We start from the raw sequence: 27,917 nt of genomic DNA on the forward strand, positions 1-27,917 counted from the left end.
TGCCCCCCCCCCCCCGGCCCCCCAAGCCGGGGAGCGGCCTGCGGTCCCTGCGCACGGATGACCAGCAGGCCCCCGGGGGTCCTCTCCCAGGGCAGAGCCTGGTCCATCGGGGAGCGCCGACTTTGAGAAAGCCTGGCAGGTCAGAGGGCAGGCTCCCAGGATTGGGGTGAGACTTGGGGGGACTTGGACAGTGTTGGGGGGCACATTCCCCGTGTAGGGAAGCCTTAGGACGCTGGCGGGCGGGAAGGCAGAGAGGTGGGCAAAGCCAGGATTCCCCAGTGAAAAGATGTGATGCAACCGGTGAAGGGTCCGCTGACCTGAAGTTGGACAAAGTCGGAGGGGTCAGGGTTGGGGCTTTTCTGCAGCCACCGCTGTGGTCCTCAGGTGGGTTACTTCGGGCTGCATCTTGGCACAAGGCCCCCCCCAGGCCTGCCCAGCCCTTGCCTCCCCCCACCCCGCCCCGTCCCGTCCCCGCACACCCATCCATGCTCCAGCCACATGGTTCTTGCGTGACCTGGCCCCACTTGCAGGTCACGTCCTGTAGGAAGCCTCCCTGTTGGAGCACTTGCCACTTCCTGTTGACATGTACTTTTGCTGGTCCCTTCTCCCCGCCCCCACTCTCTGAACCCACTGGGTGCTGGGCCCCAGCACCCAGCGTGGAGCCTGGCGTGGAGGAGGGGCTTGGAAAAATGAGGGGTTCCAGGCAGGGATGCAGAAAAGCCCGCAGAGCTCAGCAGGCTGGACTGGGCCCTGAGGAGGGAGGAGCGGGCACAAGAAGGGTAAGATCACAGGGTCTCCCAGGGGAACCCGGGACACAAAGGTCCAAGGGGGCTCTTGAACACCTTGCCTAGCTGGTGCAGATGACACCGACTCCTGAGCCCTTGCCATCCTCCAGGCTCTAAGTCCGCGCCTTGTCCAAGAGCCAGTGACCCAGGAGGGAAGTTGAGGATTAAGGCCAAGGGCTTCTGGAACCAGGGGCCCCGAGCGATGGGACCCACCCATTCTGTCACCATCCTGCTCTCCCCAGGACAGCCTGCCACCCGCAGATAAGCAGCCAGGCCCCCGCCCCAGCTGGGGCTTCCCAGGCCTAGAGAGATCCGGTGGGGACAAGCATGCAGAAGTGGGGGGAGGGGGAGATGGGGGCGACCCCCGCCCTGGGGACCCCAACCCCACGGGGTCCAGAGGCCACCCCCCCACACACCCTCCACCTGCCTGGTCGCCCAGCGCCGCAGGAAGTGGCGGCCCCAGTGAAAGCAGAGGAAACTGTCGAGGTGGGAGCCCGAAGTGGAGGGGGAGGAGAAGGCGGGAGAGCTGGGGTTCCTGTCATGTGACACCCCAACAACCATCCCCCTCCCCCCGTCCCAGGCTCCCTCACGGTCTCGCCAGGCCTGGCCCGGGAGTGGGTCCAACAAGCAGCTCCTTGGGGACCGGATCCCTTGTCCCCAGGTGAGCAGGGTGCAGAGTGGGGGGAGGAGGCAGAGAGTGAGGAGGTGAAAGGGAGAGCCCTGCAGTGTGGGGCTGCTGGGGGTAGGGGTTATAGCTGCCACCAGGGTCCCCTTCCCGAGTCTGGGGCTGTAGCCACGCCCCCTCATCGGGTCCCTGGGGGGCGGGGCAGACCCAGTCCTGGGGGCTGGACCACAGGTAGGGGATGAAGGGGGTCCTATCACGTCCAAATCCGGGGTGCCACGGGATACTGGATCCTAGGAACTGTCAGGGTGTAGGGCAGGGCCCCAGTGGAAGAATTAGCGGGGGGAGCAGAGCCGGATTTGTCTTGCCAAGGGATGACCCAGAAGGCCCGTGGCCCCCCGGGCAGGGGGGACGGGTACCGCAGGCCTTGGGACCCAGCTCAGTCCTCTGTGGCTACGCCTGGCCTTGGCTTTGCTGGGACGGGCCATCTTTCCGTGCTCTTTAGACCTTTCTCCCCATTGACAAACAGGGAAACTGAGGCCTCTGGCAGTGTGTTGCTCTGAGCTGCGGACAGGGATTGAGCCGGGATCCGCCCCAGCGGGATCCGCCCCAGCTGAATTCTCTCTTCATCTCTGGCCGTACCAAGGCCAAGAGCTTGACGCTCGCCCAGCAGGCACCCCATGTCCCTTCCAGGAGGCAGGGGATTGCCAGCCAGCGCCCCCAACCTCCCGGCCACCGCAGAGATGCTGAGGCAGTGGTCAGTGGAGTCCGGCCAGGCCTCCCAGGAGCCAGAAGCCGGAGTGGAGGAACTGTGGGAGCAGGAGGTGGCGCGGCTGCAGTCCTCCCAGGCGCTGGTGCGGGAGCTGCCCTATGCCATGGTGGACAAGCGCTTCATCCGGTGGGTGCCGTGGGGCTGACAGGTCAGGCCAGGGGGTGGCGGGGGGTGGAGCACCCAGAGGATGCACCTGTTGGATGGGGGGAAGTCACAGCAGGGGCAGGACTCCTCTGGCCCCTGGCACTGCTCTGCCTGGCCCGGAGAGGGGGGGGTGCAGTGCGGGTGGCTCAGGGACGCCCCCCCCATCCCAGGCAGCTGCGGGAGCCCGAGGGCGCCAAGACCTCCTGCTGGCAGCGATGGCAGCACCGGCGGCGGGCAGTGGGGCGGCGCCTCGGGGAGGCAGCGCGGCGGCTGGCCCAGGGCTTCGGGCTCTGGGAAGGGGCCCTCTACGAGATCGGAGGTAGGACCCCCACCCGCACCCCACCTCCCACCACCCCTCCCTGGAGTCTCAGTGTCCAGTTTAGCAACCCGAGGAGACCACCATCCCGCTTGCCTTCGCCCTCCCTACCCCCACCAACCCCCCTGCCCCCCCACCCCACCCCCAGCAAACGTCGCCCTCCTTCCTTGCACACCCCTCCTGCCCCGAGCGTGGGTGACAGCAGCCCCTGGTGGCCATCACAGGCACCGCGGGGGAGCCTGGAGGTCGGAGGTCCGGGAGGCGGGTGGCCCGCACCCCGCGGGGTTGATGGGCCCTCGGATTCCCAGCTGGGCCCCTGGCCCGGCGCGGCTCCCCTCGCAGGCCTCTTTGGCACCGGAATCCAGTCCTACTTCACCTTTCTCCGCTTCCTGCTGCTGCTCAACCTGCTGACCCTGCTGCTGACCGCCAGCTTCGTCCTGCTGCCCCTGGTCTGGCTCCGCCCCGGTGACCCAGGCCCGGCCCTCAACTTCAGTGAGTGCCCCGCCCGCCGAGGGAATAAGGGCCCGAGCGCCCACCTGCACCCTGAGGACCCTGGGGGGCTGGTGCAGGGCTCAGAGTGTTGGGACAGCCCTGACCCTCTGCGTCCCGATCCTGGGCTCCCTCCTGCCTGAGTCCAGCCCCGGGACGCTCCCTGACCGCGCCTCATGCGTGGCATGCCTCCTGACACCTCCTCAGGGCCCTGCTCGGGCCTCCCCAGGATGGGGGGCTATGGAGGAGGTGGGCACAGGGCCTCACCTATGCCTTGGGGACCCCTCCCTGCTGGTCCCCTCTCCCCCTTGCAGCCCTCCAGTGCTCTGATGGCCTCCAGTCCCAGACTGGTGTTCCCAGGTTCCACAATCAACTCTGGAATGTCTTAACCGGCAGGGTAAGTGAGCTCTGTCTTGGCTGTGGACCAGGGAGGCGGGGGGACCTGGACAGCTGGCCCCAGGGGACCAAGGTCTAAGAGGATCCCCGTCCCTCCGAAGACATTTTGGCATCTAGGGGAACGGTTTTACACAAACAGGCTGGCGGGGACAGTGGTGGGCTCAGAGAGAGGCTGCGGCCAGTATGCACGGCCCAGATCCAGGGACACATGTCCATGGCCCCCAGCACCCAGCTGGGGTCGGGGTGCAAAGGACAGAGGAAGAAGGGGTCCACATCTGTGGGACAGACACCCCCCCACCCTCATCCCTGGAAGCCACTGAGTGGTTCCCAAGCTCCTGTATCCCACCCTGCCTCTTCCCCAGAGCGGTGTGGTCTTGGGCAAGTTGCCCAATGGCCCTGTGACTGTGACGTGTGGCTGCTCTCGCTCCCCCGGGATGAGTTACTATGAGAATTAGAGACTTAAGACACGGGGAGCACTTAGCACAGGGCCTGCATGACCCCGTTGTCACCATCCACATCCCTAGGCCTTCAACAACACTTACCTCTTCTACGGCGCCTACCGAGCGGGTCCAGAGAGCAGCTCGGCCTACAGCATCCGCCTGGCCTACCTCCTGAGCCCCCTGGCCTGCCTCCTCCTCTGCTTCTGTGGGACTCTTCGGCGGTGAGAGCAGAGTCCTGCCTCGCCCTCTCTCCCTGACCACCCCCCCTTTGGTGTGGCACCCCAAGGTAGCAGGAGGGCCCCGGCTCCTGTTCAGTAAGGCTCATCCATGGTTCCAGGGCCCGAACAGTGTGTCCCCAGCTGCGGAGCCGGAGGCACCGCCCCTACCTCCCCACCCCCACCACAAGCCCGCACCCCGGGCTGTCAGGGGCTTCCCACCCCAGACCTGAGCCAGGGCGGAGCCCCTCCCCCATGGGCCCTGGCCTCCTGCTCCCTCCAGGATGGTGAAGGGGCTGCCACAGAGGCTGTTTCTGGGCCAGGACTACAGGTCGCCCGTCAGCGTCCAAGTGTTCTCCTCCTGGGACTTCTGTATCCGGGGGCAGGAAGCAGCCACCATCAAGAAGCATGAGATCAGCAACGAGTTCAAGGTGTGTGCGGGTGTCTGGTGCGTGGACAAATGCGTGAGCGTGCGTGACTAAGTACGGGAGCGGGGGTGGTCTGGGAGTGTGTGCACAGGCACGTGCACGGGGTGTTCTAGCCAAAGGGGTGGCTCTGCCAGTGCTCGGGCGTGAGCACACGCACACAGGGCAGGGAGGGTGGTCCACATGAAAGCCACCTCCATCCCTCGCCGCCCCTGCTCCAGCGACTCGCCAGCCCTGCCTGGATCCCCCCACGATCGCTGACCTGGACCCGATGGGCACTCTCTCCCTCCACGCAGCGCCCTGCCCGCGGGGGGCCTGACGGTCTGTGTCCCCGCCCCCACGACAGGTGGAGCTGGAGGAAGGGCGTCGGTTCCTGCAGGTGCAGCAGCAGACCCGGACCCAGAGGATCTGCCACCTGCTTACCTACCTGCGAGTCAACGTCCTCATCGGGCTCCTGGTGGTTGGGGCCATCAGCGTGATCTTCTGGGCCACCAAGTACTCGCAGGACAACAAAGAGGTGCCAGGCGACTGACGTGCACCCATTCGGTCCTGCCCACAGCTTTGGTGGGAGGAGACGGGACGGTCCCACCTGGTAGATGAGCAAGCCGAGACGCACAGGGAGGTTGACACCGCCTCTGCCCGTGGTACCCGAGAGCCGAGCTGCCACCCGGAATAGTCCGAGGGCTTCCGGAGGCCAGGCCTGCACCAGAGTGGCACTTGAGGGGGCTGTAGGGTGTGGGGGAACTGCTGGGGCCCCCCAGTCCATGGGCACCCCCTACCTGCTCTTTCCTGCAGGACTCACTGTTTGTGCTGCTGCAATACCTGCCCCCTGGGGTCATCGCCCTGGTCAACTTTCTGGGGCCCCTGCTATTTGTTTTCCTCATCCAGCTGGAGAACTACCCCCCCAACACTGAGATCAACCTTGCCCTCCTCTGGTGAGTGCCGCCCCTGGGGGTGACAGGTGGGCCCCCGTGGGCAGGGTCAGGTTCAGAAGGCCCGGGGGCACATGAGGGTGCTGTGTCCTGCTGGCCATCTGACCGCCTGGCACCAGAGGGCCTGAGCATGCAGGAACTTCCAGACAACACAGTCTCGGGAACCTCCCTCTAAGGTTTTCCAGTCCCTTCTGTCCAAAGCAAGCCAGCAGCCTGTACCATGCACCAGCCATTCAGAGGGGCCAGGGACAAAACAGCCAGAAGGGCCTGGGAGCCAGCTCCACACACACGGGATGCACACAGCTCTCACACGCCCCGGGTTTACCCCCCTTACCTTGACAACCTTCACGTGACCTGCAAGAGTGGGGACCTTCCTCAGCCCCATTTGACAGATGAAGAAACTGAGGCTCGCAGAGGTCAAGTGCCTCCGCAGACAGCAAGCTCACCATGCCCTGCTGGGTGCAGGTTCACGGGCAAGCCCTCCTCCACCCCCATGCTCTGCTCTGTGCCCCCTCTCAGGACCAGGATCCTGCCTTGGACCTGAAGCCCCTCTTGAGCAGCAGCCCCCTACCATGAGCTCCAGCTCCACTTTTCTGTCTGCCACCTGTCCCGTCACCACAGCCCCCCGCCCCCCCACTTAGCTCTGTCTGCTTTCCCTTCTGCTTCCCCCGGTGCCGATGCAGCCCATTCAGCTTTCCTCCAAGGTTGACTGTGGTCTGAAACCTTATATTTGGAATAAGTAGTAGCACATGCACATGGTAGAAAGTTCAAAATGCTCAAAAGGATGAAGGATTAATTAACAAAAAAAAAAAAAATCAGCCCCTACTCACCCTGCCTCCCAGCCTCCCTCAACAGCAGGAGACTTCTGTGCCTGTCAACGCTAAAAGTCCATGCTTGGGCACAATGTGCGTGTGCTGGTTTGGGGGTACACCATCCTACCTCTGCGATCTGGTGCCGCATTATGCAGGAGGGGGATGCATGGGATCGGGACGTATGAGACGGTGTAAGACGGCTAGGGGATCGACAGGCAGGAGGAAGACCAACCCTGCTGTGAGACAATGGAAGGCCCATATACGCCTGCAAACAGCCAAACTGAGTGTGGTGGGCAGTGGGGGGCTGAGAGGGCAGCTGGGCCCCACAGTGTTCCCCAAACTGATTTAAAAATAGAACCCTTCTCTCAGGAATCATCTAGAGACCAAGACTCTAGGGAACACGCTTTGGGAAACATTGCCGGGGACGGAGCAGGTTGGAAGGAGACTGGGCTCTGGATTTAGAGGGGGCTGGACCCAGAAGAGACACCATCTCAGAGACCAGCCACCCCTGTAACCCGGGTGGCCCGAGCGTGGCACCTGAGCCCCTCCCCCTGACACGGCCCCACTCCCCGCCCTCACCCCGCCCCAGGTGCGTTGTCCTGAAGCTGGCCAGCCTGGGAATATTCTCCTTCTCTCTGGGCCAGACCGTGCTGTGTATCGGCAGAAACAAGACGAGCTGTGCGGCCTACGGCTACAACGCCTGTGATTACGAGGTGACTGGTGGCTCCATCAAAGCCTGTCCCTCCTGTCCCTCTCCAGTCTCACCTTTGCTGGAGGGCCGCACACCACCAGGGGGCACCATTCCCGGCTCACTGTGCACTGGCAGGGGCGTTTCCCTGCTCAGATCTTACGCTGGAGGCCCAGGTGCTAACTTAGCAATCAGATGGGACTCCGGGCAAGGCTCCTAGACCCTAGAGGCCCCCAGTGGGGGGAGGGGGGGGAGGGGCAGCCGGGGACCGGGGGTGACCAGTCCCCCTCTGCTCCAGTGCTGGGAAAACGCGGTCGGGGAAGAGCTATACAAGCTGAGCATCTTCAACTTCCTCCTCACCGTGGCCTTTGCCTTCTGCGTCAGCCTGCCTAGGAGGTGAGGCAAGGGGACATCGCAGGAGAATGGGGCCTGTCCGGGGGTGGCCGCTGGCCACAGCCAAGGGCGGGCAGCTCGGCACACCTGTCTCCGTGTGAACGACGTGGTCATGACTGATGGGGGTACCTGGACACTCCCCTCCCCCAGGCTGCTGGTGGAGCGGTTCAAGGGCAGGTTCTGGACGTGGCTGGACCGAGAAGAATTCCTGGTGCCCAAGAATGTCCTGGACATCGTGGCGGGGCAGACGGTCACCTGGATGGGCCTCTTCTACTGTCCCCTGCTGCCTCTGCTCAACAGCATCTTTATCTTCCTCACCTTCTACATCAAGAAGGTGAGGCCTCCCGGGCTGGGAGGGTGCAGGGGGTGCAGGTGGGGGGGCCTGGGGCCCACGATCCCGTCCTGCTTCTGCCCGCCCCCTCAGCGTCACCTCCCTGGGCCTCAGGCTCCCCGGCACCTGGGGACTGGCTCACGACCCCCGTGTGCTACTACTTGCCCGCAGTACACCCTCATGAGGAACTCCAAGGCATCTCCTCGGCGATTCCGCGCCTCCAGCTCCACCTTCTTCTTCCAGCTGGTGCTCATCCTGGGCCTGCTCCTGGCCGTTATGCCCCTGGGCTACGTGGTCAGCAGGTGAGGGCCGCAGAGGCGCTGGCGGCCGGGGGGCAGGCAGCTGTCACCTGGGGCCCTGACGCCAGCCCTTCCCTGGCTGTCTCTCCCCAGCATCCACTCCTCCTGGGACTGTGGTCTTTTCTCCAACTACTCGGCCCCCTGGCAGGTGGTCCCAGAGCTGGTGGCCCTCCGGCTCCCGCCCTCTGGCCAGCGCATCCTCCACTACATCGGCTCCCACGCCTTCAGCTTCCCCCTTCTCGTCCTGCTCAGGTGCTTCTCATGGCAGCAGGGGCCATGGGAGGGCACCCCGGGGAGGGGGTCCTTCCTTCCATGGCCCCCCCACCCCAGGCACTCTCCTGGGCTCTGGGAGCCAGACAAGCAGAGCCAGGGAGGCAGGGTCCCAGAGGACGGAGCATGGGCACAAAGGCAGGGAGCCCTGGTATGTCACCTGTAAAGCAGGCACCTGTGTGACCACAGGGGAAGCCCAGTGCCTCCTGCAGACCCGCTGAAACCCTGCCCTGTAGAGCAGCAGGGCTCTGCGGGAGGAAGGAGAGGGAGGTAAAGGGGTCTGCAGAGAAAAGAACCCCGGGAGGCATTTTTAAGACACCGAGGTGGGGAGAGAAAGTAGGGGAGACACCTTCCATCCAGGGATGACTGACCTCGGATCCCTGTCTGTCCAAAGCCTTGTCCTGACCATTTGCGTCTCCCAGTCCCAGGCCAATGCCAGGGCCATCCGGGGGCTCCGAAAGCAGCTGGTGTGGGTGAGTGTCCGCTGGGCTTGGGGAGGGGCCAGACGTGGCCCTGGAGTGTGGCCGGGAGCCCCATGACAGGAATATGGCCCAGGAATATGGCCTTTGGCTTGGGGACACGGGTCTGATAGGATGCTCCGGCAGTATCATCACCCGCATCCACTAGCAGCAGAGCTGACCTTTGAACTCCGGCTCTAGGTGGCGGCGTGAGCAGCGCCCTAGTGGGGCGAGGTCTCAGGTCAGGCGGGGAGGGACCCGACGGGGGGCGTGGCCTCTTTTGGGGGCGTGGCTATTTGGCGGGGGGCGTGGTCTCTGGCTTGGCTGGGGCGGGAACCCTGGAGGGGCGTGGTCTCAGGTTGGGCGGAGCGGGACCCGGAAGGGCGTGGCCTCTTCTGGGGGCGGGGCTCTTGGTGGAGGGCCGTGGTCTCTGGCTTAGCTGAGGCGGGACCCTGGAGGGGGCGTGGCCTCCTCTGGGGGCGGGACTCTTTTGGCCGAGGGGCGTGGTTTCTGACCGCTAGGGCGGGACCCCTGGAGGGGGCGTGGTCTCAGGTCGGGCGGGGCGGGACTCTCGCGGAGGGGCGTGGTCTCTGACTTCACGGGGCGGGACCTGGAGGGGGCGTGGTCTCTGGTCGGTCGGGGCGGGGCCTCTTCTGGGGCGGGGCTTTGGGGCAGGGGCGTGGTCTCCGCTGGGGGCGCGGTTGGGGCGGGCGGGGCGTCGTTCCTAACCGCCGCTTGTCCCCACCCCCTCCCCCACAGCAAGTCCAGGAGAAGTGGCACCTGGTGGAGGACCTGTCGCGGCTGCTGCCCGAGGGCTCCGGCGTCCCTGTGGGGCCCGAGTCCCCCCACTCCCGAGCTTCGCGCCCGCGGTCCTTCTGCCCGGGGTTTCCGTGCCCGGGCTCCCCAGGCCCCAGGGCCCCCAGGCCGGGACCTTGCCTCCAGGACTCCGTCTCTAGATTCCGCTTCTCCAGCGGCGCGGAGCTGTAGCGCCCACTCCTGCCTCCGCCAGAGCCTCCCCAGGGCCTGACCTACGTCCCCACAACCAGAGTGCCCCTGGGCCCCAGCCCCTGCGCCCTGGTGCTGGAGGCAGAGCCCAGGGGCAGCAGGAAGAAAACACGGGAAGTTGTGTCTGTGTTTTTACCTCAGTCCTATAGACTATTTTTGGTGAATGTTTTGTAAGGCACATAGTACCTTAGGGCAGTAACCCAGGAATGCAGTTTATAAATACACGTCCATGGGGGTGCTCAGAAGTGCTCCCACTGGGGCAAGACCTGGCCGCACCAAGGGCGTGCTGGTTCTGGGTGCACCTGGGCCCCCACAGCCCCAGCTCCGGAGCCACACCTGCACCAGCACCGTGCATTCCTGACCCTGATGGGGTGGGGAGGGGAGCGCGGGGGGGGGGGTTCCAGGGCCTACTGGAGTCTGAGGAACAGTCCATGGCCAGCCTCTCCCTGGCAGGGTTCCTCATAGTCCGTTCTAACCCAGGACCCCACATCAACAAAGTAGGCCTCTTCAGGACCCCGGAACAGGGGCCCCTCGGCCACACCTTCTGCAGTCCTGTTGCTAACCCCCCTCTGTGCCCCTTCTCACTGCCTCCCCTACCCGTAGCTGTGGCTTAAGAGTGGTGAAGAAGAGGAGGGTGCTAGGCGTGTACAGACCTGTGCCGTGAGACACACGGGAGGCAGGGCAGGGATGCAGCCCGGGGTCTCCCACTGCCCCTGCCTCTCCGCAGTCCGTGGCTCTCAGCCTTAGGGGACTGGCCCTGTGCCGGGGCTGCTGATGTGGTCGGCCCAGGTGCAGCCAGCAGCCAGGCACTGGGACTTTTTCTAAAGCTGCCAGGTGACTCTCCAGCAGCCAGGGTTGAGGATGCTGGCCTAAAGAGCTGTTGGGGGGCGCCCGGGTGGCTCCGTCCGTGAAGCATCTGCCTTTGGCTCGGGGTCCTGGGATGAAGCTCCTCATCCGGGCTCCCTGCTCAGCAGAGAGTCTGCTCCTCCCTCTCCCTCTGCCCCTCCCCCTGCTCATGCTCTCTCTCTCTCTCTCTCTCTTTTTTTGAAATAAATAAATTCTTAAAAAAAAAAAAAAAAGAACAACTGTCAGGAGGGAGGATCAGGAGAAAGCCCACGACATGCTTGGCAAGCCTCTACTTCCACCAGGGGCCCGGCACCTGGCAGGATGTCCAGCCTGGGCGCAGCTCTGGCCTGGTGCCCTCAGGCCCAGGCCTTCATGTGGGCTCTGAAGGCTTGGCTGGTTCGGCTCCTCCTGTTACTGTTCTCTCAGTGTCACATGACCCATCAGTCTGTCAACAAGTGCAGAGCCTTGTTCCGGGGGGGGGGAAACACACAGCGCTGTGTGCTCCACGGGCAGAGGGCCACCGGCCTGTCCCAGGTGAAAGTGACACATGTTGTGAACAAGCAGCTTAGGGCCAGAGCGTGGCCCCGACCTGCAGCAGTAGCTGCGGCTGCCCCCCACCCCCGAGGGTGGTGGTGGAAATGCAGATTCTCAGGCTCCAGGAAACAGAAACAGAAACTCTAAGGATAAGGCCCAGCGCTGTCTTGTGATGAGTCCCCAGGGTGATGCTGCTGGTGCCCAAGTGCTAGGAGGCTGGAACACCGGGGTCCTTGTCTCATCACTTTCTCATGCCTTCAGCAGATGTTCACTGAGACCCAGCCAAGTGCAACACCAGCGAGAAGACAAGCGTGGGGAGACCTGGGGAAATCAAACTGGGCCTGTTTGCTCGGCTGAAACATGGGGCTGAGACCACCGTCCTCTGAGTGGCTGTGAGAATTAAATGAGCTATGACTGGGATCCCTGGGTGGCGCAGCGGTTTGGCGCCTGCCTTTGGCCCAGGGCACGATCCTGGAGACCCGGGATCGAATCCCACGTGGGGCTCCTGGTGCATGGAGCCTGCTTCTCCCTCTGCTTGTGTCTCTGCATCTCTCTCTCTCTCTCTCTGTCTGTGACTATCATAAATAAAAAAAAATGAGCTATGACTTATCAAGCATCCTGATGTGTGCCTTGAGTTACTGAGGCTTATTATTGTAGCCCCGGCTCCACACAATCGAGGTGACCTGGGTCCTAATGAGTCCTGGCCTACATGCAGGCCCCGGAGAGAAGGGACAGCACAGCCCAGAGAACCAGCCTCCTCTGCAAACACCTCCAGTCTGATGGCACATGGGTGGCCGCTGGCGAGGGCTCCCGGCTGGGGCAGGAAACATGCCCTAACCCACCAAAGTCGAGGGGAAATGTCTCTCGAGTCCGCCCACCACACTCTCCTCTGACCTGCTCCCCAAATTCACCAACGGAAGGAGGAGGCTTCTCGTGAGCTGCCTGAGCTCAAACCCCATCCCGTGAGCAGAACATGGAGGAAAAAACACAAGTTTTGGGAGACAGACTGGCAGCGGCCTAGAGGATCCCTCTGTCTCTCTTCAACCATCAATTCCTTTAAGTCCTTACCCCAACCACCTCAGCAGAGTGAGGATAGACTTTTTGGAGGGAAATTTGGTTACAAAAGAGAGAGAGGGGATCCCTGGGTGGCTCAGCGGTTTAGCACCTGCCTTTGGCCCAAAGTGTGATCCTGGAGTCCCGGGATCGAGTCCCACATCAGGCTCCCTGCATGGAGCCTGCTTCTCCCTCTGCCTGTGTCTCTGCCTCTCTCTCTCTCTCATGAATAAATAAATAAAATCTTTAAAAAAAAAAAAAAGCAAATGGAAGGGAAGGCAGCCAAATGGGTGTTTCCTGCACAAACTAAATGAACCTGTCCAGCAGCTCCAGGCTTGGCTTGGAAGGAGCACAGCAGCCTGGGGCAGGGAGGTGCCAGGGTCTGTTTTGGTACTGGCTGTGTCCTGGCCCACCCCTCCCCTGCTCCAGGCTGCCCTGAGTCCCCAGCCCTGAGGGGTCCACCTGGGGTTTCCTGGCTCACCCCACCCTGCTCCCCAGATCCAGTGAGCTCTGCTGCAGGCTGCTGAAAAGGTCATGCCACCCTATGAGATGTCGTTTGGCCTCCTGGTCTAGCTGGCATTGGGTCCAGATCCCAGGGAATGACCACCATCCCTGGGCATGAGGAAGGGCCCCTCCATAGTCTGAGCTGCCACACTGTATCATGCTCCTGGACCAGCGGCCTCATCCGTCTGAACTTTAATTTGGGGGCTGAGCCCGGTGTCAGCCCAGCCCACCTAGCAGGTGCCCAATAGGTGGTCACTAATGAGCCAGTGTGAGATGGGCAGCGGTGGCCTCTCCGGCCTGCTTCTCTAACATGTCCGGCCCACCAGTTCTCCTGCCCATGTGTCAGACTCCACCCCCCCGGGGGGGTGGCATTGGAAAGGGTCTTCCTGATAACAGCCCCATCCTCATAATCCAGGATACTGATGTTATCTCAAGGTCAGAAGATTAGCAATCTTAATACCCCCTTGCCAGGTAACATACATATACCAGGGCTTGGGACATAGACATCTAGCCACCAAATGAGCCCAGGACCCTACAACTCAGCGGTGGTGGCTGAGTGTTAGCCCTGGTTCGGCTCCAAGGCCAAGGGGCTTCCTCATCCCTCCCAGGGGCGTGGGGGCCCAGCTCTGGCTCCTGAGGCCACGGGTGTTGAGGCCTCCAGTTATCTCCCTGCTGCAGGCACCCACCCTAGGAGCATCCCAGGGGCCCCAGAGTGGGGTGGCCCCGCTGAGCGAGCTCTTGCTAGCCTGGGCAGAGGGTCCTTATACCAGAAGAGGCATGAGGCTCCTTCTGCTGCTCTGCTTGGCCCTGCTGGGTGAGCCAATGGGGACATCAGTCGGGGGCAGGAGAGACCATTGCCAGGGCCTTGGGGAAGCAGGCTGAGGATGCAGGGATGCCCATGAGCACAGGGGAGGGACCCGGAGGCACAGACACTTCTGGAAGCACGAGGACAGAGGGAGAGGTGTGGGCTTGAGTCTCAGACCAGCCCCTTACTGATCGGTTCACTGCACTGGGCCCACTGTTTACTCATCTACAAAACGGCTGATGATACTAAACGCAGTGACCTCAAGAGAGCTTCTGGGAGTGAAGATGTCTGTTGGGTCCTGGGCGTCCCTTCTGGCCTTGGCAGGAGGCTCTCTGGGTGGTCTCTGCCCCCCCTCCAGCCCGGGCTCTCTGCTTACTGCCCTCACACCATCCCCTCTTCCAGCCACCTGCAGCTTCTCCCTGGAGCAGGAGGTGGGTGAGTACACACTCCAGGGAGCTGGTGGGTGGCCTGGTGGGCAGCCTGGGGTGCCGTGGCTCGCGGGGGTGCTGCTGATGGTGAGCAGGTGTCTGGTGCGGACAACTGGGCAACTCTGGAAATTAGCCTCACCGCCTGCAGGGCGTGGAGGGGAGCAGGCTGGTGTGCGACCTCCAGGAGACAGGTGGCAGGAAACTGCTGGCTTCCGGCTGGGCTGGGCTGGGGGGTGGGGAGAGCAGACTGCATGTTCTGGGCAGGTACCTCCCAGCCCTTCTACCCCAGGTGCAGGATCTGGAGCAGAAGCTCTACCAGGTGAGTGTGACCCCAGTGAGGGCTGGTGGCCTGGGGGGGGCGCTTCCCAGAGGAAGTCGAGGCCCCCCCCAGAGGTCCCACAAATGGAAGCCTGACTCACTCTAAGGCAGCTGGAGGGCGCAGGGCCCCTTGCCCAGCAGGGGATGGTACAGAACCAGGGGGAGGGGACACACCTGGTCCCACCCCCATTTCTAGCCCTGTGACCCTGAAGGTCACCTCCTGCTGTCCACCAGGCTGAGGGCTGGTGTCCCTCCCCAACATGCCTCCCCCATTACCTCGCCAGGGTCCCCAGGTCACGGAACTGGCATCTGTCTCTATTCCACTGAAGGGTGGGTCTCACTTGAATGCGGCACAAACAGAATTGCCATTTCCTCATTTGCTTTAAAAACAAACACTCAGGTCCTGGTGTTTCTGCTAAAAAGAGAGCAGCTCGAGGCAGCAGACATTAGCGTTGCAGCAGTTTCGGGAAGTACCTGGCCGCGGCTGGCCTGCCCCCTGGGCCCCTGACTTCTGCTCAGACTCTAGCCCAGCAAGCCCTGCTAACTCAACTCCTGAGAGGCCAGCTGGGAAAGCATTCATCAATTCAGCAGATACTCTCAGAGCCCCCTTTTGATGCCAGGCACTGTTCTAGGCCTCAAGATGGATCCACAAGATGCAGAAAAAAAAAAAAAAATAGAGATCCCACCTTACACTTACAGTCCAGTGGGGCTGGGGGTGGGGGTGCCGATGACAAAGGATGGTGACAACAAGCTCCTTCTACAGTGTGCTGGACACAGGAAGTCCTAGAGAAAAGCAAGCAGGGAAGAGTGGAAAGGGAACACGGGGGTGGGGAGGGGGGCTGGGGAGGGTCAGCATTTACTGGGCGATTGTCACAGAGAAGGACACACACCAAGCAGGGATTGAAGGAGATGCTGGAGCAGGATGAGCCTGGACGTGGCCTGTGTGGCCTGAGTGCAGGGAGCAGTAGGGAGGGGAGAGCTAGATGGGGAACAGGGTTGAGTACGGAGGGCTCCCCGGCTGTGCGTGGCCACAGGGGGCGGGGTTTGCATGGAAGGCCTGGTCTCCTTTGCCCTTCTAGGCCCCTGTGTTGAGAAAAGATGGGGTGGGGACCCTGGGTCTCCGAAGGGGATCCCAGGGGGCCCTCAGCTGTTCTTGGGATGCAGAGAAGGGATGTGGTGACAGCCAGAGCCCCCCGGGGCGGGGGTGGGGGTGGGGGGACGGGAGTGGCCAAGATCTGTTCTGCAGTACAGCAGAGGATGGGATGGGACGAAAGAGCAGGGCAAGCTGATCCCAAGGGTTTGACCTAAACTACTCGAAGGTTGACCAGATACAGCGCAGCCTCACCATAGAATAGCAGCAGCTAGACAGTTGGGCACAAGAGACTGGACGTTAAGGAACTGAAGGATTGTGGCCAGGGTGGTGGTGAGGGTGGTGGTGGGAACCAGGGTCGAGAATCGTCACGGACTAGTGGGCATTTCCACTAGTAAACGCCTGTAGCCCAGGGGAGCAGGGGAGACTTTATCTGAAGATACGAGGTTCGAGGCTGGTGTTTAGGGAGGAAGGATGGAAACACCCTCAGGGGATGTCCACCCCCCCCCCGCTCCCCCCGGGGCCAGTGCTGGGGAGGCTGTGGGGCCCCCACCACCAGAGACAACCGCCTAGGGTAGGCCATGCCCCGGGGAGGGTTGGTTACCTAGGCGTGGGTGACGTGTGGGAGCGCCTCCGTGGGAGGATGCCAGGATCGGGAAGGTTGGGGAGGCGGTGGGGTACGCGGGGGAGGGGGTGCTGTGGAGCCTCCTAGGGGGTGGGGCCGGCCGGGACCTGGGGGTCCTGTGGGGCTGCCTTGAACACAGGCCGTGTTCTTGTTCAGAGGGAGAGAGTATCTGGGTGAAGCACGGACTCGAAACTAGGTGGTACTCCCCTGAGAGGGAGCAAAGGAACTTCAGGGATGTCCTCCCGGTGTTCCTAAAACCTGGTGGGATCTCTCAGCCGGGTTCCAGACGACTTCATAGGAGCCACTTGTGGGGGCGCCGGAGTAACTTCCTGAGGCTGCAGGAAGCCGTTGCCACACACCTGGCGGTTAACACAACCACAAGCTCTTTCCTCCCAGTTCTGGAGGCTGGAGGTCTGAGACGAGGTGTGGGCAGGGCTGTCGACCCAGGCCTCCCCTCTCCTGGCTTCTGGGGGCTCCTGGCGGTCCTCGGCGTTCAAGGCTGGTGACAGCATCCCTCCAACCTCTGCCTGCGTGGGCACATGGCCTCCCCTGGCGTGTGTGGGTCTCTGGCCGTCCTCTTAGTAGGGCCACCCTGATCCACCCTGATCCACCCTGATCCACCATGGATCCCTGGCATGCGCGTGTAAACACCGTATCTCCAAATAAAGCCCCATTCCCAGGACCCGGGGGTTAGGGCTTGAACCTATCTTTTTGGGAAGACACGATTCAACTCTCAAGACGTGGGCTGCTCGTTCAAAATCAGATCCCTGGACCCCTCCCACCCCCACCCTATCCCACCTTGGGTCTAACAAATTGGTCCTCTAGGGTTGGGACTCCAATCTCCAAGCCTCCGGTTATCGCAGACACAAGTCTGGACCAGGGGAGGGTGGAGATCCAAAGGGGTCTCTGAGCCTTGGGGGCCGCAGCTCTGCGGTCCCCTCATACACCCCAAGGGGCTTCCTTTTTTTTCCTTAGCCACAGAAGGAGGTTCTGAGGCCACCCACTCAGCCCAGCCCAGCGTGGCTCAGCTTCTGGTCCGAGTGTGGGCCTGCCTCTGCATCACACTGAGCGAGCCATCCCTTCGTTCCGATGCTCTGACGCACCTGATGAATATTTTTTTAATTTATTTTTTGCACCTGATGAATTTTTAATTGAATGCCAGGCCTCTCATTACTGGCGGGTTAAATGCATAAACTCAGGGACCCCACCCGAAAGAACAAAAGAAGGCACCAGTCTGGTTAGAATAGAAAGTGACTGCCGCACAGCCTGGTGCAGTCAGAAGGGACTCTGGTCTGTGAACTTATGTAAATCAAGCTTCTATTACTGGGCCTGGAAATGCAAACAAAGGCAGCCCAGCTTTTCCTTTTTAACTTTTATTAGTCATTTCCCTCCAAGAAGGGAGCAAAGAAAATCGTCATCATGCTGAACCCCCTGAACCCCCCAAATCCCCCTCTGGAGGGAGATTTGGGCCCCCAAGAGCATCTGGGCAGGGAGGAGCTGGCCCTTTGGCCCTGGGTTGCACCCCCCAACATTCCTGGTGGCACTGTGCACCATGGTGCCCCAGAGACGACAGTGGACTCTCCATACGTTACTTACTTCAAATCCAACAGACTTTGCATGAAAGCCTGTTTGGGGAAAAAAAAAAAAAAAAGGACTAAAATATGAGTGTTCTCATGCAGAGCTGAGAAAGAGGCACAGATGAGAAAATGTTTGCTGGTGTCTGTGCAGCCTGGGGCCGGGCTAGCGATCTGATTCTGGAAGGCTGCTGATGGTTGTCAAGATGTTTCTCCATGTCGACACTACCGACATGGGAACTGGCCGATTCTCCGTTATGGGGACTGTCCTGTGCATTGTCGGATGCTTTAGCGATACCCCTGGCCTCCACCTACTAGATGCCAGGAGAGCCTCTCCCCAGCCCCCCACCCCCATCCGTGGCAGCCAAACATGACTCCAGACACAAAGGTCCCCTGGAAGCAAAACTGCCCCTGGCTGACAACCACTGGTCTAGAAAGAAATATGCTTAGTGGTCAGAAACCTTAGGATTCCTAGGAAAGGTCTCTGAAGGAAGCAGATCTAGTTCCAGTTCTCTGCTCTGGGGAGCAGTTTCCTGACAGCCGCGTGGTTTCCAGAGCCAGTGTGCCCGCCCAGCGGGGCAAGTGTGATGCACGAGGCACGAGACATTTAGATGTCGTCAAGCCTCTCCTCTACACGCCCCCCACCCCCCAAGCGCTGCCCCTGCACACTTCTCTTGAGCGGGCACCACTGACACTGCAGCCTCCCTCCCATACCCCCCCACCCCCCAGAGGCAGCTTTGTGTCCTCCCCACCTCCGTCTGGAAGATTTCGGTATGGGCAGCAAGAGGCCCAGTAGCAAGGAAGCTCTTGGAAGTGTCTTCTGCATCAGATCGACTCCAGGATCTGCCTGCAAAGCAGAGAAGTCACTTCCAAGCAGAGAGGCTGTCCTGATGGCCGGACGCAGGGGTGCAGCTGGAGAGTGGGTCTGGGCCTGCGTCCTCCAGGCGCTGGCAGCGTCCTGGCTCCTTCGAGGGCCTCCCCGCTCTCTGGAAATCCTGCTTTCCCAAGTGGCCTCTTTCTCTCCGGCTCAGCTCGTCCCTGTGGACCAGGGTCATACCCTCTACACCCTCCTTCAGACTGTCCCATTCAACCAGACGGTGACCCCTTTGGGCGCGGGGGAATGGATAGGGGGGACCCGGCCAGCTCCCCGGCCTCCCAGGTTCCCCTCCCTCCTCCGGTCGGAGGAGGAGGAGGAGGCGTCTGAAACTGGAGGTGCAGACAGGCACTCCGTGCACACCGGAGAGGGACAGCCAACAAACAGTAGATGTCAGGGCTCCTACCTGGGGCCGCGGATAAGGTGAGGTGCGAGAATGACACCAACGCCCGTCCCCCGCTACTTAACAGTTGACCACCTTGTTGAATCTAGAAGTTGACTTCAGTGTCAGCTCTGGGACCTGTGTCCCAAACTTCTCTGTGCTTCCTTCTCATGTCCTAACTTCATTTTCTTTTTGTCGTCAAATATTTGGGGCAAAAAGTCTAAATCCCAGAGGTCGACTTTTATCCAGGAGGATTGGCTGGCTGGCTGGCTTGTTATTTCTTTCTCCCTTCCTTCTTTTTAAACATTGAGGGGACATCACGTAACACAAAATTAACCATTTTAAAGTGATGCTTTGGCAGCATTTAGTGCATTCACACTGTTGTGCAACCATCCCCCGACCTCGTTCCCAAACATTTTCATCACCCCAAAAGGAAAGCCCCGACCCACGAGCAGTCACTCCCCCATCTGCCCGTCCCCCAATCCCTGGCAACCAGCAATCTGCTTCCCGTCTTGGGATTTTCCTATTCTGGACATTTCACACGAATGGAATGGAAGGTACGCTCCCTCCGTGTCTGCCTTCTCTCACTCACGGATGTCTGTGAGGCTCACCCGTGGGTCAGAACTTCGCTCCCTGTCGTGGGTGACAACTGTCCCATCGTGTGCCCAGACCCCGTTCTACCCATCCGTTCATCCACTGATGGCCACGTGGGCGCCTTCACCTCCCGGCTGTCCCGGAGAGCATGTCCTTTAGAGTCCCCGTTTGCAATTCTTTTCGTACATACCTAGCAGCGGGATTGCCAGGTCGTGGGATATTTTTTTTTAACTCTTTTGAACCGTAGAACCCGCATTTTCTTAAGGTGCGTGAGCTTGATCAATGTTGGTTTCCTTCTTCTCCCCCTCGGACCCTTCCACCTGCCAGAAGTCACCCCTGAGACCTTCATTGCCTACAAAGTCCGGGAGGTTTTCCCCAGCAGCCGCAGGGTTGTCATAACGTGTCACTCACCCCGGGCTCCCCCGCCCATCACCTACTCCCTCTGGGGGAGCCAGGGCGTTGAGGTCGCCAAGAAGGTGGTCAAGACCGGAGACCCGGCCTCCTTCAGCATCAACATCACCCTCAAGTCCAGGCCAGAACTTCTCACCTACTCCTGCCGGGCAGCCTCCCTCCGGGGCGAGCACTCCGCCAGCACCAAGCTGCAGATGTACTGGGAGCTGTGGGCCAGTGAGTGCACACCTGGGGGGGGGGGGTCTGGGCCAGAAGACAGGAGGTTGGGGACGGGACAGGGTGCTCACCTCCAAGGCCACTCTGGGTCCCTGAGGCGTGCGCCCAGAACAGGGTATCTCCGGGCTGGGACTCAGGGCATCATCTCCCTGCAGGGGCCTTTGGGGCAGAAGTGACCAGGGAGGACCGGGGCCCATCAGTGGAGCTCTGGCCTCACGCTGATAAAATAGGCACTTTTTCTTGTGCTTTATCTAGTTGAATCTTCACAGCAGCTGGAGGGTGGGGTTTGTGGTTCGGCCTATATAACGCTTCTGGTGATTAAGAATGACGCCCCAGGCCAGCGGCAAAGGCTGATTCCAAACCCCACTCTGTGTAGCTCCAAAACCTATGTTCTTCCCACTTCTACCCTGACCTTAATTCAGGTGTCCTTCCTGGTGGAAGGCATGGGGTATGTGTGTGTAGGGGGGACTAGGGCGTGTTGCCCAAGCCAGTGGTGTGTCCCTGGCCCCCTTGCCCCCAGGCCCTGCCCCTGAGAGGAGCCAGCCTCTGGAAGGAGAGCCCAGGGTTTGGAACCCTATGGTCTCGACACTTGCAGGCTACGGGTCCTGAGCAAGTCACTCAACCTCTGTGGGCCTGGTTTCTTCATCTGCAAAACAAAAATAATAATAGTACCAACCCCAGAAGGGTAGGAAGGATTCAGTGGAAGCTTCTAGGGGGTGGTCAATACGCCACAAGGGGCGGTGGTTGTTACTCATCAGTAGGGCTATTTACAGCATTAGGCTGAAGGCCATGGGGAATTCTAGAATCTTCTAAGTGACAGTTCTTGATCTGAAGGAAACGTTCCAGTAAAAGAGCCAAGGCTGAAAGAATATAAATAGGGTTGCCGGATACGCTTTGCCCGGGGAACATAGTCAGGCTAAAAAAAATTATTCATTATTTACCTGAAATTCAAATTTAACTGGGCATCTGGTATTTTTATTTGGCAAGTCTGACAACCCAGAATATACCCAGCGTGAACTTGTGTAGTACACACTGCAAGTAGGGGAGAAGCCCAGACACAAGAAGGAGGGAGTACTCCAGGGGGCATTTTGTAACAAGGGGATTTGCTGGGAGAGGGTGTCAAAGTCCCCCAGCCATGCCTGTGCTAACCTCTTCCACCCTACCAGAGCCTATGGCCCAGCCACGGGCTAACTTCGTCTTGCTGGAGAGAGGATCGGGCCCCAGGGTAGAGATTTCCTGCCAGGTGTCCTCGGGCAGCCCACCCATCACCTACAGCCTGGTCAGGAAGGACGGGTACGTCCATAGGCAGCAGAGACCGACCTATGGGCAGCCTGCCAACTTCTCCTTCCCACTTACCCGGACATCGAACTGGCTCCGGTGCCAGGCTGAAAACGACATCAGTGTCCAGTCCAGCCCCTTCAGGCTGGTGCCCCCAGGTGAGAGGGCCCCTTGGTTTCCAGACGGGCACTTGGCACTTCTGGGTAGGTCCGTGGAAGAGGCCCCCTCGCTGCTGCCAAGAGCAGGGAAGCTTTGGGAAGCTACCATGCCTCCTCTGGCCCCACCTAAGGGAGCTCAGCTCAAGCACCCCCCCTCCCTCACAGGACACCTGCCCCAGGGACCTGTCTTGGTGCTGGCTGGCAGCCTCACCTCCATTGCAGCTGTCACCTCCTGGGTGCTGGGCCCAGCCTTGTGGACCAGGTAGGAACTGGGTGTGGGATGTGGAGGCCCGTCTGTGTGGAGCACCAGGAGTCTGGCTGGAGGCAGCGGGCGGTGGGTCTGTAGGACGGGGCTGCCACCAGGGCGGACAAAGGGCCATACTGCTCGTGTGTAACCTGCAAAAGTTCCGTAAGGGCCTACTGGGTGCCAAGTGCCTGCCAAGGGCTTGCACATCCATGACTTCGTCTGACCCTGACTCACACTCCCAGCAGCCCTGTGATGGGGTCACTTGCCCTCTGGGTGGGGCGTCCACCTGTCTTCCTGCTGGCTCTGAGGAGGGATGCCAGGAGTGGGGATGATGTCTCCTGGGGACCAGGGTGAAGCAGGGGCTTCTGCTCTCCATGGCAACCACATAGGTCTGGACCTCCTGGGATCCCCTCGCCAAGGCTATCACTTCACTGACTTGTAAAGTGACCAAGGCCTTTGTGTAGTCCATCCCCAAGCCCCACTGGCCCCTGTATGCTCCACCTGTCTGGTCTTTGGCAGCGGTGACCTGTGCCCTGTGAACTTCTCACCTCCCTGGGCCTCCAAAATGCTGCCATCTCTTGATTGCCTTCCTCCCTCCCAGGCCAGACTTTTCAGTGGCCATTGTCTGTCCTTGGTACTCCCCATATCTCACCTCAGGGTCCCTCCCTCCTGACTATTCTTTCCAGACTCCTACGAGAGCCATGTCACCTCTCTGAGACTCTGTGTTCCCTTCTATAAAATGGGACACAGAGACCAGGCTCTCACTGGACATGTGATCAAGGGCCATCGCTTGCCCTCCTGGTGATTCAGCACCCCCCTTCATTTAGTGGGGTGACTAAACCTCACACCCCTTCTGCTGCCCAGGGCACGGATGCACTTGGCACCATAAAATTCCCAGAGGCCTTGGGAGGGGATGGTTGAGAGATGTGTTGGCCTAACCTGGAATCTTTACTCCTTTGTCATCAAGGTTGTGAGCAGAAGAGGCAGGCGTGGCAAAGTCCCCTCAGGAGGGCTCTGGTCTTTGTCTGCTACAGAAGGACCCACCATTTGAATGAAGGAAAAGCCTGCCAGCTCTGATTCCTGGAGCCTAGTGTCCTTCCGGCAACACACATGCTGCTAGTCTGATGATTTTGGGTTGGGGTGGGCTGTGACGGAAGGAGAGGTCCACAGGAAGGAGGGGGCTCAACTCTCAGTTGCTTGTCATCATCCATGCGAGTCTGGGGAGAGAGTGGGGTACATTGTGATAAGGCCCAGCTGCGCCAACCCACCTCCCCGCAGCTGCTCCCTTCCTCCCTGGAGTGGCACCCCATCTCCGGGTGGCCTAGTCCTCTGGCCCCAGCTAGTCATCTCTCACTGTCCAGCTCACCTGGGAGGACCCAAGCCCTCCCTGGCCAGCATCCCCTTCTGAATCCTTACCTGCAAGTAGCAAAAAAAGTGTCTGCAGTTTTTCCCTGCAGTCACCCGGACCCCCCCAGCCTAACCCCACTCAGCCTTCGCCGCCAGATGCTTGAAATCACTTGGGGGCGTGTTGCGGGAGGATTGGATTAAACTCTGTCCTCTGCCTGTCACCCTGGAAACTGTTTCTGTCCCCACACCAACTTGGGCATGGAAGTCTTGGGTCGTCCGTACTTGGGGCCTGCGGTGGGGACGATTTGGGAAGGGGGGGGGCGCTGGATGCTGCTGCAGGCTCTGGGCCAGAGAGAAGCAAGAGTGACAGGCCAGTCGGGGCTTGTGTCCAGGCTGTGCGCTGGGGTTTGGGATGGAATGGGGAGAAGAGGGGGTGCTCATGAGCCTGGGTCCTGGGCAGGTGAGGCCCAGACAGGCCTCTGGGGGGCTTCCTGGAGAGGAGGAGGGACGGCGGGGCAAAGTGTGGGTGGGGCAGAGGGGCGGGCCCTCCGCGCGCGCCTGTCTTCCTGAGGCCTCCCCGGCCCCTCTGGGAGCAGGGGGACGCGGCCGCGGCCGCGAGGGGGGCTGCAGCGAGGCCACCTGCCAGGGCGCGGGCCCGCGGTCGGGGGTCTCGGCCGCCCTGCGGCGCTGGCGGCGGGCAGCACTTTGCCCTCGGTCCCTGGGGCCGCGCTGGCCACGCCCCCGGGGGCGGGGCCGGGCGGGGCGGGGCGGGGCGGGGCGGCGGGGCGGGGCCGGGCGGCGGCGGCCGGGTTCCTCCGCAGTCCGCGGCGGCGGCGGCGACGGCGACATGGAGAGCGGGGCCTACGGCGCGGCCAAGGCCGGCGGCTCCTTCGACCTGCGGCGCTTCCTGACGCAGCCGCAGGTGGTGACGCGCGTCGTGTGCCTGGTGAGCCGGCGGGGCCGCGGGGCGGGGGGCGGACGGGGCCGCGGGGGGGGGGCGGACGGGGCCGCGGGGGGGGGGCGGGGGGCGGGGGGCGGGGGCCGCGAGCCGGGAGCGCGACAGGTGGCGGCGGCCGGGCCGGGCCGGGCGGGCGGGGCGGGGGCTGCGCGTGCGGACGGCGAGCGGGTCCGGGCCGCGCGCCCTCCGCCCGCGCCCTCCATCACCCCCCTTCCGTCCCCCTCCGTCCCCCTCCGCCCCCGCCGCCCCCTCCAACCCCCGCGCCCCGCCCCCCGCGCCCCCGGGCCCCAGCTCCTCCCGCTGCCCGGGTCCCCGCCGCCCGCACCGGCCGGGCCCGAGGCGCCGCGGGGAGCAGGCCTGTGGCCCCGCTGGCGGTGGGAGGGGCCTGGGGCAGCTCCAGGACAGGTGGCGGCGTCCTGGGACTCGAGCTCGGGGAATTCGCCGGGAAGGGGCTTTCCCAAGCCACGTGGGGGCCCGGGGCGGCCGGGCGCGCCGAAACAGGATCTCCCTTCCGCTCCGGAGCAGGCCCCGGCCCCGCTTCCCCACGCAGGGTCGGGGACCCAAGGAGGGGAGGCCCCGGCCCCAGGTTAGGGGGTGACGGGGCTCAGGAGGGCCGCAGGCTCTTGAGCAACGAGCCAGCGCCTAGAGCCGGACAAGGTTTCAGAGTGGGCAGGGACGCAAGTGCCCACCCCATGCCCCCCTGGGACTGGAGCCTAACGAGGTGCCCTGGTGGCGCCCATGCCCCCTGCCTGCCTGACCCTGGGGTCTGTTCCAAGGGGCAGACGCCCGTGTGGCGGGACGGCTGTGCCAGGAGTGGGGCCTGGCTCACTGCTGCCAGCATCCCGGAGTTCCGGCTTCATCTCCAGCTGGGGGTGGGGCTTGTGACTGCCAGCTCCAGAGCCTGTTGACAGGCCCTCCTCAGGGCAGGGCAGGGGACAGGCCTGGGCCCCTGTCCGTGGGAGCCAGGTGTGCACACCGTCCTGCATCTGCTGGCCTGGGGCGGGGATCGGTGGTGGCCTTGAAGTTTAGGGAGGAGGTGAGGTTGTGACCTGAGGCCGTTCCCGAGGGCCCAGAGCCCCTCCCAGAGCTGGCAGGCCCAACTAGGACCTCCAGGGTTCTGGGTGCAGAGCCGTGTCCACAGGCCTGCCAATCAGGTTAGCCTGGGTTCTGGGCAGCTGAGGCCCAGACAGGCCCCGTGCAGACAGGACTCACCTGTGGGCAGGAAGCAGGCTGGGCTTCCCTCAGAGGGGGAGTCTGGATACCAAAGAGACCAGTAGTCCTTGTAGGAGGAGAGCTGGCCAAGCTGGGGAGGCCACGCTGGGGAGGCCACGCTGGGGCAGGAAGGAGCTGGAGGGGGCACGCGCTTCAGCTCAGCGCCAGCTGGCATGGCTTTCCCAAGAGGTGGGGGGAGCCCTCCATCGCCAGAGGTGTTCAGGCAGAGGTTGGATGCCACGGAGGTGACTCAGGCAGAAGGTGATCTGGGGGTGAAGCTCCGAGCCTGGGCTTCTGTGACTTTGTGTCATCTCCTACTGAAGCACGATGACCCCTCCCAGCAGGCAGCGGTGGCGGGGCAGTTCCCTCTCAGGAGATCCCCGTCCATCCGTCCATCCCCCGCCTTCCCCTCCACTGGCCCAGGGTCCAGGAATCCCTGGCTAGGGGGTGGCGGCTGTGCTGGTATCTGCAGGTGGCCTGGGAGAAGGGGGTAAGGAGAAGTGGGGACTGGGCACCAGGAAGCAACATGCCTGTCCGCTCACTCCGCAAGCTCAGAAGGGGCCATGGTGCCTGACCTCCCAGAGGGGAGCAGCACCAGTGGGGGGGCCCAGGGCCCCTGTCACATGTGCCCCCGTGGGGTCTGTCTGGCGGCCACTCAGCCCCTCCCTGCCCTGTCCCCTCAGGTCTTTGCCCTGATCGTGTTCTCCTGCATTTTCGGCGAGGGCTACACCAACACCCACCACTCCATGCAGAAATACTGCATTTTCAACCACAACGAGGACGCGTGTGGCTATGGAAGTGCCATCGGGGTGCTAGCCTTCCTGGGCTCTGCCGCCTTCCTAGTGGTTGACGCCTACTTCCCCCAGATCAGCAACGCCACGGACCGCAAATACCTGGTCGTCAGCGACCTGCTCTTCTCAGGTACCTGCTAGCAGCGCCCCCATTCGACTTTGGGAGGCGAAGAGGAGCAGGCGGTGTTCCCCAAAGCCCTGGGGCTCTGGGATGGCAGGGCCTCGGCAACCTCCGGAAGGCCCAGGAGCAGCCAGGGCACCCCGGCCCCGCGTGAGCAGACCGGCTTGCTGGCGGGGATCTCTGCCGAAGGCCACCGGCATTGAGTGGTGGTCACCGGGCTTTGGAGCCAGGCACCCCAGTCCCCACCCTGGCTTTCTGCATCAGTGCCCTTTATATTCCTGGAGGCTTCTGGGAGATCCTGGCCATGGGCCACCCCGCTCCCCCCCCCACCACAGGGGGCCTCTCCTGGGTCCCCGAACAGCCCCTGCCCCCTCCACGGAGCTGACCTTGCCTCCGGCCTTCTTCCCAGCTCTCTGGACCTTCCTGTGGTTTGTTGGTTTCTGCTTCCTTACCAACCAGTGGGCGGCCACCAAGATGGAAGACGTGCTCATGGGGGCCGACTCGGCCCGGGCGGCCATCACCTTCAGCTTCTTCTCCATCTTCTCCTGGGTAGGTGGGCCGGGGCGGGCAGGGTTGCAGTGACTTTGGAGAAGGGTGGTGGAGGCTGAGGAACCCAAAACTCGGGGCTCCCCGCAGGGTGCGCTGGCCTCCCTGGCCTACCAGCGCTACAAGGCGGGAGTGGACGACTTCATCCAGAACTACGTAGACCCCACTCCTGACCCCAGCACGGCCTACGCCTCCTACCCCGGTGCGTCTGTAGACAACTACCAACAGCCGCCCTTCACCCAGAATGCCGAGACCACTGAGGGCTACCAGCCGCCCCCTGTGTACTGAGCTGCAGCCGGGGATGGTAAGGGAGGCAGAGAGGGTGTCGGGGGGCCTCCCCCTCCTGGACTCCTCCCACGAGCCGAGCCGAGCCTCCCGGGGCTGTGGCCCCTCACCCTGTCGGGTGCCTGGGGCGCCCGTCGGAGGAGCCGCCGCGCAGCCTGGAGCCCCAGCCTCCCGGCCCGGCTGCCGGTGGGGCAGCGCCTCCGCCCCCGGGCTTCAGCCACCACTCCTCAAGGGCATTTTTTAGAAAAGGGTTTTTAGCCAGATGTGTTTTGTCGTTGCTTTTAATAATCCCCAGCGCTACCCGAAGTAGCTAGAAGTGCCCGACCTGCTGTTTTGGCAAGTGCCTTAGCTTCTCCCCAGCCCAAGGGAGCCGGGCCCAGGTCCAGACTGTGGTGGCCGCAGTTACTTGGGCTTCTGTGCCAAAGATGAGCCTCGGAGCCTTCCCTGGGCTCGCCTGCTGGTGCTGGGCCCGGGCGCCCTTTCCCGCTCACTCAGGTTTGGTTCCCACCTCCCGGCGCCGTCGTGCCCGCAGCCCCTGCGTGCGCCGGAAGCTGGCAGCCCTGTGCTCGCTGCTGTCACGTCTGCTCGCTCTCGGATCGAGGGTCCCTGCTCTGTGCCAGGGCCTCCGGGCGGGTTGCCTGACAGCCTCGGGGCTTGGCGGCTGCCCGCCGCAGGGGGAGGGGACGGGACTGGGGCTGCACGCCCTTCTCCTCGTTCCCGCCCTTGGCAACAGGGAAGGGCTTTGCCTGACCGGAAACACCCAGCTTTATGTAAATATTCGGCCACTGTCAGGTGTGGGGTGCGCCCACAGCCCCGGGCTGTCCTGAATGTATTATAAAGGCTCCGGGGTGAGATGCACAGATCCGTGGTTCTGGTTCTCGTAGACTGCTTCCAAGACAGAATAAATGTTTTTCTTGTTCATAATCTC

At 62.3% G+C, this 27,917-nt stretch overlaps 3 protein-coding genes across 4 annotated transcripts; all 3 read left to right on the top strand.

The window, feature by feature from the left end:
* Positions 1-1,420: 1,420 nt before the first annotated feature.
* Positions 1,421-10,146, top strand: TMC8 (transmembrane channel like 8). Its single transcript, XM_055328032.1, has 16 exons — positions 1,421-1,446; positions 2,101-2,305; positions 2,494-2,642; positions 2,982-3,131; positions 3,443-3,525; positions 4,049-4,185; positions 4,463-4,610; positions 4,951-5,121; positions 5,400-5,539; positions 6,938-7,061; positions 7,335-7,432; positions 7,580-7,763; positions 7,932-8,062; positions 8,153-8,311; positions 8,724-8,802; positions 9,547-10,146. Exons 2-16 carry the CDS (start codon positions 2,151-2,153, stop codon positions 9,772-9,774), a joined length of 2,136 nt encoding a protein of 711 aa, XP_055184007.1. The 5' UTR covers positions 1,421-1,446; positions 2,101-2,150; the 3' UTR covers positions 9,775-10,146.
* Positions 10,147-13,506: 3,360 nt separating this feature from the next.
* CUNH17orf99 (chromosome unknown C17orf99 homolog) lies at positions 13,507-23,240 on the top strand. The gene is made up of 7 exons (XM_055313620.1): positions 13,507-13,543; positions 13,937-13,969; positions 14,252-14,281; positions 19,747-20,046; positions 21,213-21,482; positions 21,648-21,744; positions 22,697-23,240. Exons 1-7 carry the CDS (start codon positions 13,507-13,509, stop codon positions 22,701-22,703), a joined length of 774 nt encoding a protein of 257 aa, XP_055169595.1. The 3' UTR covers positions 22,704-23,240.
* Positions 23,241-23,877: 637 nt separating this feature from the next.
* Positions 23,878-27,913, top strand: SYNGR2 (synaptogyrin 2). 2 transcript variants are annotated; one of them, XM_055337548.1, is made up of 4 exons: positions 23,878-24,022; positions 25,930-26,167; positions 26,568-26,707; positions 26,795-27,913. In XM_055337548.1, exons 1-4 carry the CDS (start codon positions 23,924-23,926, stop codon positions 26,990-26,992), a joined length of 675 nt encoding a protein of 224 aa, XP_055193523.1. In that variant the 5' UTR covers positions 23,878-23,923; the 3' UTR covers positions 26,993-27,913. The 2 variants fall into 2 exon arrangements, with proteins under 2 accessions (XP_055193523.1, XP_055193524.1); XM_055337549.1 differs by lacking the exon at positions 26,568-26,707.
* Positions 27,914-27,917: the final 4 nt, after the last annotated feature.

This window comes from Nyctereutes procyonoides, unplaced genomic scaffold (assembly GCF_905146905.1).
Source record: "Nyctereutes procyonoides isolate TBG_1078 unplaced genomic scaffold, NYPRO_anot_genome, whole genome shotgun sequence".
Lineage (NCBI taxonomy): Eukaryota > Metazoa > Chordata > Mammalia > Carnivora > Canidae > Nyctereutes > Nyctereutes procyonoides.

What these genes read in the sequence shown, in the direction of transcription:
- TMC8 (XM_055328032.1), top strand. Translation starts at nt 2,151, where the DNA reads ATGCTGAGGCAGTGGTCAGTGGAGTCCGGCCAGGCCTCCCAGGAGCCA. An exon ending in ACTCGCAGGACAACAAAGAG is followed by an intron (nt 5,122 to 5,399) that starts GTGCCAGGCGAC and finishes TCTTTCCTGCAG; the next exon opens with GACTCACTGTTTGTGCTGCT. An exon ending in CTGGGCTACGTGGTCAGCAG is followed by an intron (nt 8,063 to 8,152) that starts GTGAGGGCCGCA and finishes GTCTCTCCCCAG; the next exon opens with CATCCACTCCTCCTGGGACT.
- CUNH17orf99 (XM_055313620.1), top strand. Translation starts at nt 13,507, where the DNA reads ATGAGGCTCCTTCTGCTGCTCTGCTTGGCCCTGCTGG. An exon ending in TGGAGCAGAAGCTCTACCAG is followed by an intron (nt 14,282 to 19,746) that starts GTGAGTGTGACC and finishes TCCACCTGCCAG; the next exon opens with AAGTCACCCCTGAGACCTTC. An exon ending in CTTCAGGCTGGTGCCCCCAG is followed by an intron (nt 21,483 to 21,647) that starts GTGAGAGGGCCC and finishes CCTCCCTCACAG; the next exon opens with GACACCTGCCCCAGGGACCT.
- SYNGR2 (XM_055337548.1), top strand. Translation starts at nt 23,924, where the DNA reads ATGGAGAGCGGGGCCTACGGCGCGGCCAAGGCCGGCGGCTCCTTCGAC. An exon ending in TGACGCGCGTCGTGTGCCTG is followed by an intron (nt 24,023 to 25,929) that starts GTGAGCCGGCGG and finishes CTGTCCCCTCAG; the next exon opens with GTCTTTGCCCTGATCGTGTT. An exon ending in CAGCGACCTGCTCTTCTCAG is followed by an intron (nt 26,168 to 26,567) that starts GTACCTGCTAGC and finishes CCTTCTTCCCAG; the next exon opens with CTCTCTGGACCTTCCTGTGG.